General features: G+C 41.5%; 1 protein-coding gene across 1 annotated transcript in view; it reads right to left on the bottom strand.

The window, feature by feature from the left end:
• The window catches only part of fxr2 (FMR1 autosomal homolog 2), a 55,509-nt gene that overhangs the window by 1,558 nt on the left and 37,769 nt on the right, over window positions 1-16,182 (bottom strand). Inside the window, exons 12-16 of the mRNA XM_062957366.1 lie at window positions 13,072-13,288; window positions 12,547-12,747; window positions 10,234-10,434; window positions 6,494-6,589; window positions 2,066-2,175 (exon numbers count right to left, since the gene is read on the bottom strand). Coding sequence (XP_062813436.1) covers window positions 2,066-2,175; window positions 6,494-6,589; window positions 10,234-10,434; window positions 12,547-12,747; window positions 13,072-13,288 — 825 coding nt within the window. The remainder of the gene's footprint in view (window positions 1-2,065; window positions 2,176-6,493; window positions 6,590-10,233; window positions 10,435-12,546; window positions 12,748-13,071; window positions 13,289-16,182) is intronic.

Here is a 16,182-nt window from a genome sequence, read left to right as displayed (position 1 = left end):
ATTATTATTATTATTATTATTATTATCTTCCTTTCTATCCTGTTCTTCTCACCCCACAGGGGACTCAAAGCGGTATACACACAATGAAACATTCAATACTTATTATTATTATTATTATTATTATTATTATTATTATTATTATTATTATTATTATCTTCATTTCTATCCTGCTCTTCTCACCCCACAGGGGACTCAAAGCAGTGTATACATAATGAAATATTCAATACATATTATTATTATTATTAACTTCATTTCTATCCCACTCTTCTCACCCCACAGGGGACTCAAAGTGGTGTACACATAATGAAACATTCTATTATTATTATTATTATTATTATTATTATTATTATTATTATTATTAACTTCCTTTCTATCCTGTTCTTCTCACCCCACAGGGGACTCAAAGCGGTGTACACATAATGAAACATTCAATACTTATTATTATTATTATTATTATTATTATTATTATTATTATTATTATTATTATTATCTTCATTTCTATTCCGCTCTTCTCACCCCAAAGGGGACTCAAAGCAGTGTACACATAATGAAACATTCTATTATTATTATTATTATTATTATTATTATTATTATTATTATTATTATTATTAACTTCCTTTCTATCCTGTTCTTCTCACCCCACAGGGGACTCAAAGCAGTGTACACATAATGAAACATTCAATACATATTATTATTATTATTATTATTATTATTATTATTATTATTATTATTATTATTATTAACTTCATTTCTATCCCGCTCTTCTCACCCCACAGGGGACCAGAGCGGTGTACACATAATAACACATTCAATTATTATTATTATTATTATTATCATTATCTTCATTTCTATCCCACTCTTCTCACCCCACAGGGACTCAGAGCGGCGTACAACATACATCTAGGCAAAAATTCAGTGCCTCATTATACAAAGCAAATAAAACATAACATTAAATCAATAGAAACAACCAACATATAAACACAATTTAAAATCATTAACATTAAGATATTAAAACATACAAATAGCATCTAGATCAGGGGTCCCCAAACTAAGGCCCGGGGGCCGGATGCGGCCCTCCGAGGTCATTTACCTGGCCCCCGCCCTCAGTTTTATAATATAATATATTGTATATATATATAATAATGATAATAATATTATAATGTAATACGATATAACACTAATAATAATACCATATAATAATATTAATTATATATTCTATATTACATATAATATTACTAATAATATTACAGTATAGTGGTATAGTTCAATATAGTAATATATAATGCTAATATTGTGCTATGCTAATAATATAATATATTGTATGTACATATAATTTGTAAGCCACTCTGAGTCCCCTTTGGGGTGAGAAGGGTGTGATACAAATGTAGTAAATAAATGCAGTAAATAATAAATAAGTAAATAAATTTTAGACTTAGGCTCACCCAAAGTCTGAAATGACTTGAAGGCACACAACAACAACAACAACAACAACAACCCTAATTAACTTGACTATCTCATTGGCCAGAAGCAGGACCACACTTCCCATTGAAATCCTGATAAATGTATGTTGGTTAAAATTGTTTTTATTTTTAAATATTGTATTGTTCTTTCATTGTTCTTGTTGTTGTTGTTGTTGTTGTTTTTGCACTACAAATAAGACATATGCAGTGTGCATCGGAATTTGTTTATATTTTTTTCAAATGATAATCCGGCCCCTCAACAGTCTGAAGGATTGTGGATCGGCCCTCGGCTTAAAAAGTTTGAGGACCCCTGATCTAGATAAACACTACTACGCCCCCCCACCGCCCCCCCCAACAACCTCTAAACCTCTGAGGATGCCTGCCATAGATGTGGGCGAAACATCAGGACAGAATGCTTCTGGAACATGGCCAGACAGCCTGGAAAACACACAACAACCCAGCGATTCCGACAACACAAACGAGGCCCTCTTTAGCCTCTCTGCCCCTGCCAAAAGGGGCTTCTTATCCAGTTCCCCCCCAAAGGCCCTGGCTTGTCTCTCCTGCACCTAGGACTGGATTTTTTTTGGGGAGGGAGGCAAACACACCTTCTGCTTCGGCGTGTTGTCTTCAGAGGGCTGCTTCTCCTGGCTCTCTCTGCGCTGAGGCGCCTGCCGGCTCTGGGACTCAGCCCGGGAGATGAAGTCTGCGACGGTGACTGTGGGGACAAAGGAGAAACAAAAAGGAGTCAAAAGAGATAGATCAGTGCAAGGCCACAAGGCTGTGGGAGGCTGCCTCAACTCTCCCAACATCCTAGAGCAGGCTCAAACAAATTTTGGCCCCTCCAGGTGTTTTGGACTTCAACTCCCACAATTCCTAACAGCCGGTAGGCTGTTAGGAATTGTGGGAGTTGAAGTCCAAAACACCTGGAGGGCCCAAGTTGACCCACACCTGCCTTAGAGCATCACAATCAAAGTAATTTTTTGCCATGTTTCTGGGAACTCCTCATTTATTTAATGCAGTGGTTCCCAACCTTTGGGCCTTCAGGTGTGTCGGACTTCAACTCCCAGAAATCCCAGCCAGCTAACTAGCTGTTATTTATTTATTTGTGACATTTATATCCCGCCCTTCTCACCCCGAAGGGGACTCAGGGTGCCTTGCAAGTTATAGGTACATACAAGATATTATATCATTAGCATAGCACAAGATAAGTACTATTTATTACTATACTGTACTATACCATTATATTGCAATATTACTAACAATATTACATGTAATATATAAAACAGGAACACATACTTTAAAGCCAGAACTTTGTCATTATCGGCTATTTTTATACTTTAAACCTGGGCCGGGCTGTGGCGCAGGCTGTTGAGCAACCAGCTGCAACAAATCACTCTGACCAAGAGGTCATGAGTTCGAGGCCAGCTCGGAGCCCGTGTTTATCTTGTCTTTGTTCTATGTTAAGGCATTGAATGTTTGCCTTATATGTGTAATGTGATCCGCCCTGAGTCTCCTTTGGGGTGAGAAGGGAGGAATATAAATACTGTAAATAAATAAATAATATGTAATATACAATTATAATAGTGTATTACACTCAGGGTGCCTTTCAAGTTATAGGTACATACAATATATTATATTATTAGCATAGCACAAGATATTTCTTACTATACTGTACTATGCCATTATATTGCAATATTATTAGTAATATTACATGCAATATATAATATACAATTATAATAATAATAATAATAATAAAACTTTATTTATACCCCGCCACCATCTCCCCAACGGGGACTCGGGGCGGCTTACATGGGGCCATGCCCAAGACAATACAATAAACCATAACATAATACAATTAAATAATACATTACATAAAATAAACAGTACAACATAAGATCAAAACAGCAATATAACACGAGCGGGCCGCATGAATACTACATTTAAAAACTAGATTAAAAATTAAAACTCTGGGTGAGAAAGGGATCAGAATAAAACCTCGAGGGACGGGACATCAGATAGTGAACCAGTCTAGAGGATAAATATCGGGGGGGGGGGGGGGTAGCATAGAACATTTACTCTCCGAAAGCACACCGGAAGAGCCATGTTTTTAAATCTTTCCTGAAGGCTAAAAGGGTGGGGGCTTGCCTGATTTCAATGGGCAGCGAGTTCCACAAGCGAGGGGCCACCGCAGAGAAGGCCCTCTCCCTTGTTCCTACAAGGCGAGCCTGAGATATAGGTAGTGGCGACAGGAGGGCCTCCCCCGATGATCGGAGAGGTCGGGCAGGTTTATGATAGGAGATACGGTCACGAAGGTAGGCGGGTCCCAAACCGTTTAGGGCTTTATAAATGATGGTCTGCACCTTGAATTGGGACCGGAAGATGAACGGCAGCCAGTGGAGCTCCTTAAACAGGGGAGTAGATCTCTCCCTGTAACTCGCCCCCGTTATTAGTCTGGCTGCCGAACGTTGGACCAGCTGTAACTTCCGGGCCGTCTTCAAGGGAAGCCCCACGTAGAGTGCATTACAGTAGTCCAGTCTAGAGGTAACTAATGCATGCACCACCGTGGTCAAGTCAGACTTCACGAGGTATGGTCGCAGTTGGCGCACAAGTTTGAGTTGTGCAAAAGCCCTCCCGGCCACCGCCGACACCTGCGCTTCAAGCGTCAGCGCTGAATCCAGGAGGACCCCCAAACTGCGGACCTGTGATTTCAGGGGGAGTGCAACCCCGTCCAGCACAGGTTGCCACCCAATACCCCGATCCGACGAGCGACTGACCAGGAGGGCCTCTGTCTTGTCAGGATTGATCCTCAGCTTGTTCCTCCTCATCCAGTCCGCCACAGCGGCCAGGCACTGGTTCAGCACCCGAGGGGCTTCCTTGGAGTCAGGTGGGAACGAGTAGTGGATTTGTGTGTCATCTGCGTAGAGATGGCAACACCCTCCAAAACTCCGGATGACCTCTCCCAGCGGTTTCATGTAGATGTTAAAAAGCATGGGGGATAAAATAGACCCTTGCGGGACCCCACAGGTCAAAGGCCAGGGGTCCGAGCAGGTGTCCCCCAGCTTCACCATCTGGGAACGGCCCTCCAGGAAGGACTGGAGCCACTGCAAAACAGTGCCACCGAGTCCCATCCCGGAGAGCCTCCCCAGAAGGATACCATGGTCGATGGTATCGAAAGCCGCAGAGATGTCCAGGAGAACCAGCAGGGTCACACTCCCCCTGTCCAGTTCCCTGCGGAGGTCATCCACCAAGGCGACCAAAGCCGTCTCAGTGCTGTGCCCAGGCCTGAAGCCAGACTGCGAGCGGTCCAGAAAATCAGTGTCATCGAGGAACTCCTGGAGCTGCGTGGCCACCACCCGCTCCAGAACCTTGCCCAAAAACGGGAGGTTGGAAATTGGTCTGTAGTTGTTACATACAGATGGGTCTAGCGAGGTCTTTTTTAGTAACGGTTTTACCACCGCTTGCTTAAAACAAGATGGAAATGACCCCTGACCCAGGGAGGCATTTATTATAGCCACAAACCAATCCAACAACCCCTCTTTGGCCTGCTTAACCAGCCAAGAGGGACAAGGATCCAGAGCACAAGTGGTCGCCCTCACAGACCCAAGAATCCCCCCCACGTCATCCGGAAGAACAAGCCGGAAAGAATCCCACAAAATCGGACAGACAGGTGCCTCGGTTACCTCCGCTGGAACTACAATTAAGCTGGAGTCCAACTCATGGCGTATCTGAGCAACTTTGCCTGCAAAGTGGTGCGCAAAATCGCTGCACCTAGTTGCCAAGTCATCAGGAAGCCCCTGGGTCTCAGGAGGCCGCAGGAGCTCCCCAACAACTCGGAACAACTCCGATGGCCTGTTGGCCGCAGACGCTATGCGGGCAGTCGTGAAAGCTTTCCTGGCTGCTCGCAGAGCCAGTGTATAACACTCAGGGTGGCTTGCAAGTTATAGGTACATATAATATATTATATTATTAGCATAGCACAAGATAAGTATTATTTATTACTATACTGTACTATACCATTATATTGCAATATTATTAGTAATATTACACGTAATATATAATATACAGTTATAATAGTGTATTATACTCAGGGTGGCTTGCAAGTTATAGGTACATACAATATATTATTAGCATAGCACAAGGTAAGTATTATTTATTACTATACTGTACTATACCATTATATTGCAATATTATTAGTAATATTACATGCAATATATAATATACCATTATAATAGTGTGTTATCATCATCATTTATTTATTTATTTATTTACTACATTTATATGCCGCCCTTCTCACCCCAAAGGGGACTCAGAGCAGCTTACAAATTACATTCACATACAATGCATTCTATTTTTGGCATAGTACAATACTAGCATTAAATTACTATATTGTACTATATCATTACATTGTAACATTATTAGTAATATTACATTTAATATATAGTATATAATTAATATTATTAAATTGTCTTATTATCAGTATTATATATATTATAATTATAAAATGATATTATATATCAGTATTATTATATCATTATTATTATTATTATTATTATATTGTTAGGAACTGTGGTAGCTGAAGTCTAGAACATCTGGAGGCCCCAAGGTTGGGAACCACTGATTTAAGGGACAGGATATTTATTTTTTTTAGCTAAAGGAAGAATAGAACCACTGTAAAACAACATTTGTAAGTCCCATCTTGGGGAAGCAGCCTAGAAAGACAGTGTGGCAGTGGCAGCAAAAAGCTACCAGAACTCCTGGCAGAATCAACGAGGATATATAATTGTACATTTCTGGGCATAGGCCTTCCATCCAGGAAGGTGACAAAATTGCTTCTGTCCCATAACCAGACCTGACACCAGGTGGAAGTGGATCTAAAAATGATCTATATGGAACTGGGCTGCTTGAAGGATCTGAAAAGGCAATCCAAGCTTTTCCCTTCTCCTCCAGCTCCTCACCATGGAGTCTTGTACCTGTTTTGGGGCCCTAAGGAAGGAAAGACCAACGGACTGACCGGAGAAGGTGGTAGGGAATACCTGGCTGCCGGTCCCGACTGATGGAGCCGTCCACGCGGTTGCCACGATTACGTCGACGCCTGCTCCGGTTGCGTCTCTGGGGCTTGGACTCTTCCTCTGGGAAAGAGAGAGGCCGGCTGGGGTCAGGACAGGAGAAAGCATGGGCCAAGTTGGCCCATGCCTGGTCTGTCCTAACTAATCCCATGTGGCAGTGTTGGGCAGGCAAAACATCAGGAGAAAATGCTGCTAGAACACGGCCATACAGCTCGGAAACTACAAAACACTCCAGATAAGAGTTTATTTTAAACCTCTGTAGTTAACAGAACCCCAGAGTTATGCAGACAAAGTGTGCATGATCAATATCTCACTTGTTATTGTATATACTCGAGTGTAAGCCTACTTTTTCAGCCCCTTTTTAGGGCTGAAAAAGCTCCCCTCGGCTTATACTCAAGTGAGGATCCTGGTCAGCTTATACTCAAGTATATAGTTATCAGACTTAGACAGTCTTCTATCTATATATATAAAAGGCTTTTGGCATCACGGCGATGCACAAAACAGAAAAACCCCAAACCCTCCAAACTCAAAAATTGGCAACACAATTAATCATCCCCGCCTTCAGTAAGATAAAACAAAATTATACTAAAAACACAATCACAACACCAACAACCGCAACAGGCGATGTACGCATGCGCCACAATCCTCCCAACCCTTTCCGCGCGCGCACACCCACCCCTCGCTCACCCTCTCTCGCGACCTCCACCGCCCTCGCGCCCTTCACCCTGTTGCTTCACCTTCCTGCCTTCTCGGCCCACCCGAAAGGTGGCTACTCTCTGCGGGCCTCCAGGTGCCCCCCACGGACCCATACACTTTGCCGCCTTCCCCGGCAGCCGGAAAGGCCACGGAGGCTCCAGGCGGCCGCTGCACATCCAGGCCTCAATTTCCGCCCTTCCCCAACAGCCGACATACATACACACGCACACACACACACACATCCCCTTATCCATGTACACCCGCCCTCCTCCGCTACCTCCTCGCCCCTTCCCGGGAGGGCATCTCTTTCCTGGGACGGCGTCCTATGTGAGGCCAGTGCTTGGCGCCTGGCTAGGCCTCGCCTCCCTTCTCAGGCAGCAGGCCCAGCCAAACCCTTCCTCCACCTTTCCCTCCTGCAAAGGGCAGCCGCTCGGAAGCCCAAGGCAGCAGGATGGCGACAGAGGAAAACCGTGCTCCGACCTCAGCCAGCAAAACATTCTGGACTCCAACTCCCAGAAACGCTTGCAAGCTTCTTCAATGGCTATGAATTCTGGGAGTTGAAGACCCAAGCGGTTTCCAGCAATGCCAATGGATGGCGTTCGGGACTCCAACTCCCAGAAACCCTCGTGGATGGTTCAAAGGCCAGGGATTCTGGGAGATGAAGTCCTCGGTACCGGTTGAAAAGGCCATTGGCCAGGCACCAAGGGAAAAAGGACGGCAAAAACAAAGTCACCCTCCTTTTCTATATGACTGGCCTTCATGGTCTCTCAATTAGCAATAATAATAATAAGAATAAAAATAATCCAATAATAATAACCCAACCACACATCCTCAGGAGTGACAGTTAAACTGACAGTTAAATAATAATAGTAATAATAATAATAATAATAATAATAATAATAATGTGCACAATGTCACATATAGGAGTATTATTATTATAAATTTAAACCGTAACTATTCATATCTCACATTTCTATCTAAACAAACATACACGGAATTTCATGTCTACACTTTGGCCCCGTCTCCAAGACATCTCATTAAATATCCCTATTATACAAATACAGGGTATATTTATCCAAATCTAGGTCAATCCCAAAATCCCTGAACATCAGTATTTCAGATTTTTCTCTATCGAAGGAAACATATTGGAATGTCGCGCCTCCGTCTGGGCCCATCCACAAAACATCTCATTAACTATGCACACTATGCAAATGCACGACATACATTTATATATTAATTTACTAAATTTATATCCTGCCCTTCTCACCCCGATGTAGACTCACAGAGGCTTATAAATAATATATACATACAATACATTATATTATTATCAACACACAATATCAACATTACATATTATGTACTATATTCTACTATACCACTATACTGTCATATTATTTCTAATAAAAATAATAAAATAAATACAAAAAAACCCAAAATAAAATAATACAATTAAAAATAAAAATAATATAATCAAATAATAAAATATAATACATAAAAATAATAAAAGAATAAAAATACAAATAATAATAAAACAATAAAAATAAAATAAATACAAATAATACAATAAAAATAATGAAACTAAAAAAATTAAAAACACTCAAAAATTAATACAATAAAATACTATAATAACACAAAATAAGTAAAAATAATACAACAAAATAATAAAATATAATAAATAAAAAACGTAAGTTACAATAACATTAATTTAAAAATACAAATAACATCAAATAAACATTCCACAACTATTTTTAACCAATACCACCACCACTTTGCCACAGCAACGCGTGGCCGGGCACAGCTAGTACCTTATTAAAGTCTTATTATTATTATTATTATCATAAATTACAATTTTATGTAAACATTCAAAAACATTTAACCTATTGATGCCTCTAATAATGTAATTTTATTAGTATCTATATTTATTTTTTTGGAGCCCCGGTGGCGAAGTGCGTTAAAGAGCTGAGCTGCTGAACTTGCAGACCGAAAGGTCGCAGGTTCAAATCCCGGGAGCGGAGTGAGTGCCCGCTGTTAGCTCCAGCTCCTGCTAACCTAGCAGTTTGGAAACATGCCAATGTGAGTAGATCAATAGGTACCGCTCCGGCGGGAAGGTACCGGCACTCCATGCAGTCATGCCCATGGCCACATGACCTTGGAGGTGTCTATGGACAATGCTGGCTCTTCGACTTAGAAATGGAGATGAGCACCAACCCCCAGAGTCAGACATGACTGGACTTAACGTCAGGGGAAACCTTTACCTTATTTTTATTTTTGATATTTGTCAGTAGCTGCTGCATTTCCCACCCTCGTCTTATACTTGAGTCAATAGGTTTTCCCAGTTTTGTGATAAAATTAGGTGCCTCGGCTTATATTCAGGTCGGCTTATACTCGAGTATATACGGTAGTTACCCTGATCTAAGGTCTATATGAGCAGTACAGAATGGAGCCAGAGATAGTTTGTTGTTTGCAAGGAAGCTCTTAGGGTCTGGAGCCATAATATCAGGTGGGGTGGCTCTGGGCACCAGATATTGGATTTGCAGCATTTCTAGCATTATACAAACAGCAGAGCATAGCAAAACAACATAAGCCATGGGTGCAATGTCTGCTCTTGTCCATATGGAGTTAATCAGGCCAATTATGATGATGATGATAATAATAATAATAATAATAATAAGTGTATTTATACCCCTCCTCCATCTCCCCCGAAGGGGACTCGGGGCGGCTTACATGGGGCAAGCCCGAAAAAAACCAATAACAATATACAACACATCAATAGACAAAAACATACACAATTATAAAATTTAAACATTAACCTAGAGAAATAAAAAACAGACTTAATAAAACATGGAATTAAAAACAGCGAGGCTGTACTAATAATCAGGCCAATTATGATAATAATGATAAACCAGCTGAATCCCTCATTCCTGTTTTGGCGGCTCTGGGAAGCCCCGATGCCACAGTAAGTCACCTCCCGCCACTCCGCTTGGCTGGGAAGGAGGCCTCGTGCCACTCACCCACTCCGTTCTCGCTGACGGACACGCTGTCAGAATCCAGGGCCCCGTCCATCATGGTGGCATCTTCGTCCGTGCGGCGTCGGCGGGATCGGCGCCGGCGGTTGCTGACCGGCTGCGATTCGCTGGCGTCCGTGTCGGCGGTCTGGTCCGTCTCGGTGTTGTCCAGCAGGCTGTAGGGGTTGCTGTCGGGGTCCTTCAAGACTGCGAGGGGAGAGAGGAGGTAAATAAATAATAATTTATTTATTAGCAAAGTTTATATCCCGCCCTTCTCACCCCGAAAGGGACTCAGGGTGGTTTACAAGTTATGTGTACATACAATATATTATATTATTAACATAGCACAATATAAGCATTACAAATTACTATATTGTACTATAACACTATATTGAAAAATTATTAGTAATAATGCATGTAATATAAATATACAATTATAATAGTGTACTATTATTATTATTATTATTATTATTATTTTGTATTAGATTATAATATTACTAATATTAATATAATATTATAAAAAGGGAGTATTTGGGGCCTCATCTCTTTTTCTGACTTTTTGATAAGATTTTGGGCCCACGTTCCCACTTGAAATAAGGAAAGAAAGTGAACTATATAGCCATTCCTTTGGGGAATCTCTCCAGAATACTGAGGGCATGCTTTCATGGGGCCTGGCCCATCTTGCTTGGTATTCACAAAAGACAGGTTGAGGCAGACAGAAAAAGCAGTGAATGGGGGCTCTGGGTTGTTGTGGGTTTCCCAGCCAGTAGGGCCATGTTCTAGAAGTATTCTCCTCTGATGTTTCGCCCACATCTATGGCAGGCATCTTCAAAGGTTGTGAGGTATATGGGAAAAACTAAGAGAGGAAGGTTAGACTACACAGAGAAGCCACTGAAATCCAGTTCTAGGCATCCCAGTGCATGTTTAATACTAATAATAATACTAGTAATGATAATACTAATAATATTAATAATAATATTAATAATAATACTAATAATAATACTACTTGTCGTTGGCGAGGGGCTTAACTGCTTCTATGATGTTGAGAGCCGTGCTGGTGGTACTGTAAACTACCAGCAGGTTCAACCAAGCCAGAGTGGTCTCAACTGAGAAGTAGAACTAAGTGCACCCAACCCATTTAAATATGGTGAAACCAACTCTAAAGAAGTCTATACTGGCTTGGCCGTCGCCCAGGATAATAAGGACTGCGGCGAGTGCTACTCCTGGGCACCCGTCGACAAGTGGGCTACAGGAACCAGGACCCATTGCTGAGCAACCAGGGCATGGGCCTGTAGGGCAACTGGAAGCAAAACAACTACAGAAGCGGCAGAAATTCTCAATGCCACAGAACCGAACTGTCATGAACTGCTATTACAGATCAGATTTAAAGATCAAATTGCAAAGACTGTGGCACAAGCCAGTCAAGGTGGTCCCAGTGGTGATGGGCACACTGGGTGCAGTGCCTAAAGACCTTGGCTTGCACTTAAACACAATCAGCGCTGACAAAATTACCATCTGCCAGCTGCAAAAGGCCACCTTGCTGGGATCTGCTCACATTATTCGCCGATACATCACACAGTCCTAGACACTTGGGAAGTGTCCGGCATGTGATCCAGTACAACAGCTAGAAGAGTGTCTGCTGTGGACTCATCTTGTTGTGTTTCACATAATACAAATAATAATACAAATAATAATACAAATAATAATAATAATATATCGCCTGCCATAGATGTGGGTGAAACGTCAGGAGAGAATACTTATTTATTTATTTACAGTATTTATATTCTGCCCTTCTCACCCCTAAGGGGACTCCGGGCGGATTACAATGAACACATATATGGCAAACATTCAATGCCAACAGACAAACAACATATATAGACAGACACAGAGGCATTTAACTCTTTTTTTCCAGCTTCACGATTTCGGCCACAGGGGGAGCTGTTGCTTCACTGTCCACTAGTGGCTGTACTTCCTCATTCCATTCCTCGTGTTTTGCTGGCAGTTTTATTATGTTGTAAATTAGTTAAATTAGCCTCCCGCATAAAGCGTACCTAAATTTCCCTAACTGACAGATGCAACTGTCTTTTGGGGCTGCATACGTCAACAGCAAGCCGGGCTATTTAGGGTCGGGGGCTTAACCCGACCCGGGCTTCGAACTCATGACCTCTCGGTCAGTAGTGATTTATTGCAGCTGGTTACTAGCCAGCTGTGCCACAGCCCGGAACATGGCCAGACAGCCCGGAAAACCCACAACAACTCTGTGATCCCGGGCAGGAAAGCCTCCAACAACACAATGGGGGACTCCAGAAATCTTAGTACCTGAACTGATGGAGGAGGAGTTGTACTTGCTGCTGCTGCTGCTCCCTCGAGGGGCCGGAGGGGGACCCCGTCCGCGCCCCACTCCCGGCCGCCTGCGGTTGTCCTCTAGGCGCGAGTCGCGGTCACTGGGCTGCGGGGTCTCGTACTCCTCTCTCTTCTCCGACTCGGTCTCGGAAGCGTTGGACACGTCGGAGTTGGTGGCTGGGAGAGGAAGGAAGGAGGAGCACCTTCTAAGAGTCGTCCACCCAAAATGTTACATGGCTTTCTTTTGTCTGTCTCAGGTGTGAACAAACTTGGCCCCTGCAGGTGTTTTGGACTGCAACTCCCACCATTCCTCACAGCCTCAGGCCCCTTCCTTTTGCCCCTCAGCCGCTTAAGCGGCTGAGGGGCAAAAGGAAGGGGCCTGAGGCTGTGAGGAATGGTGGGAGTTGCAGTCCAAAACACCTGCAGGGGCCAAGTTTACCTATGCCTGTCTCTACTCTCTTATCTCAAGAACCGTTGCCCACTCTCTCCTGACCCACTCACCGTAGCCCGAGTTGGGGGCCCGGCGCCCCCGTCCCCGCCCTCCGTAGCTGCCTCCGTACGTCCGGGTGCCGTGCAAAGAGGAGGAGGTGCTCTCGTCGGTGGTGTAGCCGCTGCCGCGCTCCTTGTCGGGGCGGTTGGAGAGCGGCCGGAAGCCCAGGCCAATCTGGCGCAGCTGCTCGTCGATCTGCAGCCGCTCCAGGCGCAGCTGCTCCACTTCCTGGGAGGAAGAAAGGAACCAGAGACTCAAAGAATCGTAGCGTTAGAGGAGAGACACCCCCTCTTTCTGCCACGCAAAAAAAAAATATAAACAAAGCCCTCTTGACAGATGGATATCGAGCCTTTGCTTTAAAATATCAAGAGAAACAAACTCCACTGGACTCCAAGGCAGGAATGGTTTCCACGGTCAAACAGCTCCTAGCATCTGGAAGTTCTTCCTAAGGTTTAGGTGGAATCTCTTTTCCTGCAATTTGAATCTATGGCTGCATTATGCCCTCGTCCTCTCCTCAAAGGGACATGCTTTCCAATAGTTTGTTTGTTTGTTTGTTTATTAGCAACATTTACTGTATATACTCGAGTATAAGCCTAGTTTTTCAGCCCTTTTTAAGAACTGAAAAAAAAACCTCGGCTTATACTCAGGTGAGGGTCCTGGTGGGCTTATATTCAGGTTGGCTTATACTCAAGTATATATGGTATGTTTATTATTTTTCTCTATTATTGGTATTGTTACATTTATTATTTTACTCTATTGCTGTTACATTTATTTTACTCTATTTTATTATTACAGTAGAGTCTCACTTATCCAAGCTAAACGGGCCGGCAGAACCTTGGATAAGCGAATATCTTGGATAATAAGGAGGGATTAAGGAAAAGCCTATTAAACATCCAATTAGGTTATGGTTTTACAAATTAAGCACCAAAACATCATGTTAGACAACAAATTTGACAGAAAAAGTAGTTCAACACGCAGTAATGTTATGTTGTAATTACTGTATTTATCATCATCATCATCATGATCATCATCATTTAATTACTTATTAATCGCCCTCCATTCATGATGCTCTAGGCGATTTACAAGATAAAATTGTAAAGGATAAAAATACATATATACAAATATTGATAAAATTAACATAGATTAAAAGCTCTAGTAAAGAGCCAGGTCTTGAGTGCTAGGGTAAAAGGCGAATTTAGCACCAAAATATCACGATATATTGAAAACATTGACTACAAAAATGCATTGGATAATCCAGAACCTTGGATAAGCGAGTCTTGGATAAGTGAGACTCTACTGTAGTTTGTTTGTTTGTTTATTAACAACATTTACTGTATATACTCGAGTATAAGCCTAGTTTTTCAGCCCTTTTTTAGAACTAAAAAAACCCCTCCTCGGCTTATACTCAGGTAAGGGTCCTGGTGGGCTTATGTTTAGGTCGCCTTATACTCAAGTATATATGGTATATTTGTTATTTTTCTCTATTATTGGTATTGTTACATTTATAATTTTACTCTATTAATTATTATTATTGCATTTATTATTTTATTCTATCGTTGTTACTTTTACATTTATTTTACTCTATTTTATTATTATTAATACATTTATTATTTTACTCTTTATTATTTTACTGCATTTATTATTATTATTACATGTATTATTTCACTCTATTATTATTAAAAGGATACATAAGCACATTTACATTGAAGAAGATGAAAATAATGATTTAATCAGAGTTGAACAGTCATATCTTAAATTACAGTTTGATGTAAAGATTCAAAAACATTTAAACTAAGGATGCCTCAATTAATGTAATTTTATTGGTATCTCGGCTTATACTGGAGTCAATGTTTTCCCAGGTTTTTTTGTGGTAAAATAGGTGACTCAGCTTATATTCGGGTTGGCTTATACTCGAGTATATATGGTATATCCCGCCCTTCTCACCCTGAAGGGGAGTCAGGTCGGCTTACAAGTTATATTTACATACAATATATTATATTATTAACATAGCACAATATAAGCATTATATATTACTATATTGTGCTATAACATTATATTGTAATATTATTAGTAATATTACATGTCATATAAATATACAATTAGAAGAGCGTATTATTGTTATATTATATTGTATTACATTATAATAATATTATTACCAATATATTATATATATATATATATATATATATATATATATATACACACACACACATACACACACACACACACACACACACACACACACACATACATACAATATATTATATTATTAGTCTATCATAATATGAGTATTATGATATTGTTATATTGACTCAGGAGACAATATATTATGATATTGTTATATTGACTGAGGTCTTCCTGGCCCCCTTCTTCACTCTGGCCTAGAGTGGCAGTTAGTCCTTGGGCAGGGGAGTTGATCATGGCGATCATGTCCCCTTTCTCTCAGCCTTCTTTTCTCCAAGATAAACATACACAAGACAGGAATGAGCTGGGGAGGGAGAGCCAGATCTCCTAGAAGGCAGCACAGAAAGCCCTCTCAGGAAACACAGACATGAGATGGGGACTCTGTGCTGAAACTGGGTATAATTGCAGGTTTATTTCCGATATTTCTACCCCAAAGGGACTCAGGGCGGTTTACACAACTGGCAGGATCACTACCAGTATATCATAATACAATAAAATAATAAAAAAGTTAAAATAGTTAAATAACATAATAAAATACAATATATAAAAGATTTAACACAGTGCAACACAAAATATATATGCCAGTCATCCATCAGACCTTGTGCAAGAGCCTTAATCCAATCCATGTCAACGCTAACTGAGTTCATAAGGTTTCCTCATGAGTTCATTTGGTATAAGATTCAGACACATGTGGCTACTATAAACCTTTCTGATGGCAATGATGAATGTGCAGCAGGTAGCCTAAAAGAGGAGAAGCCTTCCAGCCTTCTGCTGATGGTGCCCAGCATCACCCCAGAGCCACAGAAGAACTAAGCCCCCAAATATTTTGGGCCCAGACTTATACCAGCTGGGAACAGGATGCCCCCCCCTCCCAAAGCAAAGCCAATGGAAGGAGAGCTCCCAAGGGTTCCACAGCACAGAAGCAAACAAATAATAAT

The sequence above is a fragment of the Anolis carolinensis genome, chromosome 6 (assembly GCF_035594765.1).
Source record: "Anolis carolinensis isolate JA03-04 chromosome 6, rAnoCar3.1.pri, whole genome shotgun sequence".
In the NCBI taxonomy this organism is placed as follows: Eukaryota; Metazoa; Chordata; class Lepidosauria; order Squamata; family Dactyloidae; genus Anolis; species Anolis carolinensis.
The sequence above is the reverse complement of the archived record's forward strand: the minus strand, read 5'-3'. Positions and strand labels throughout refer to the sequence as shown.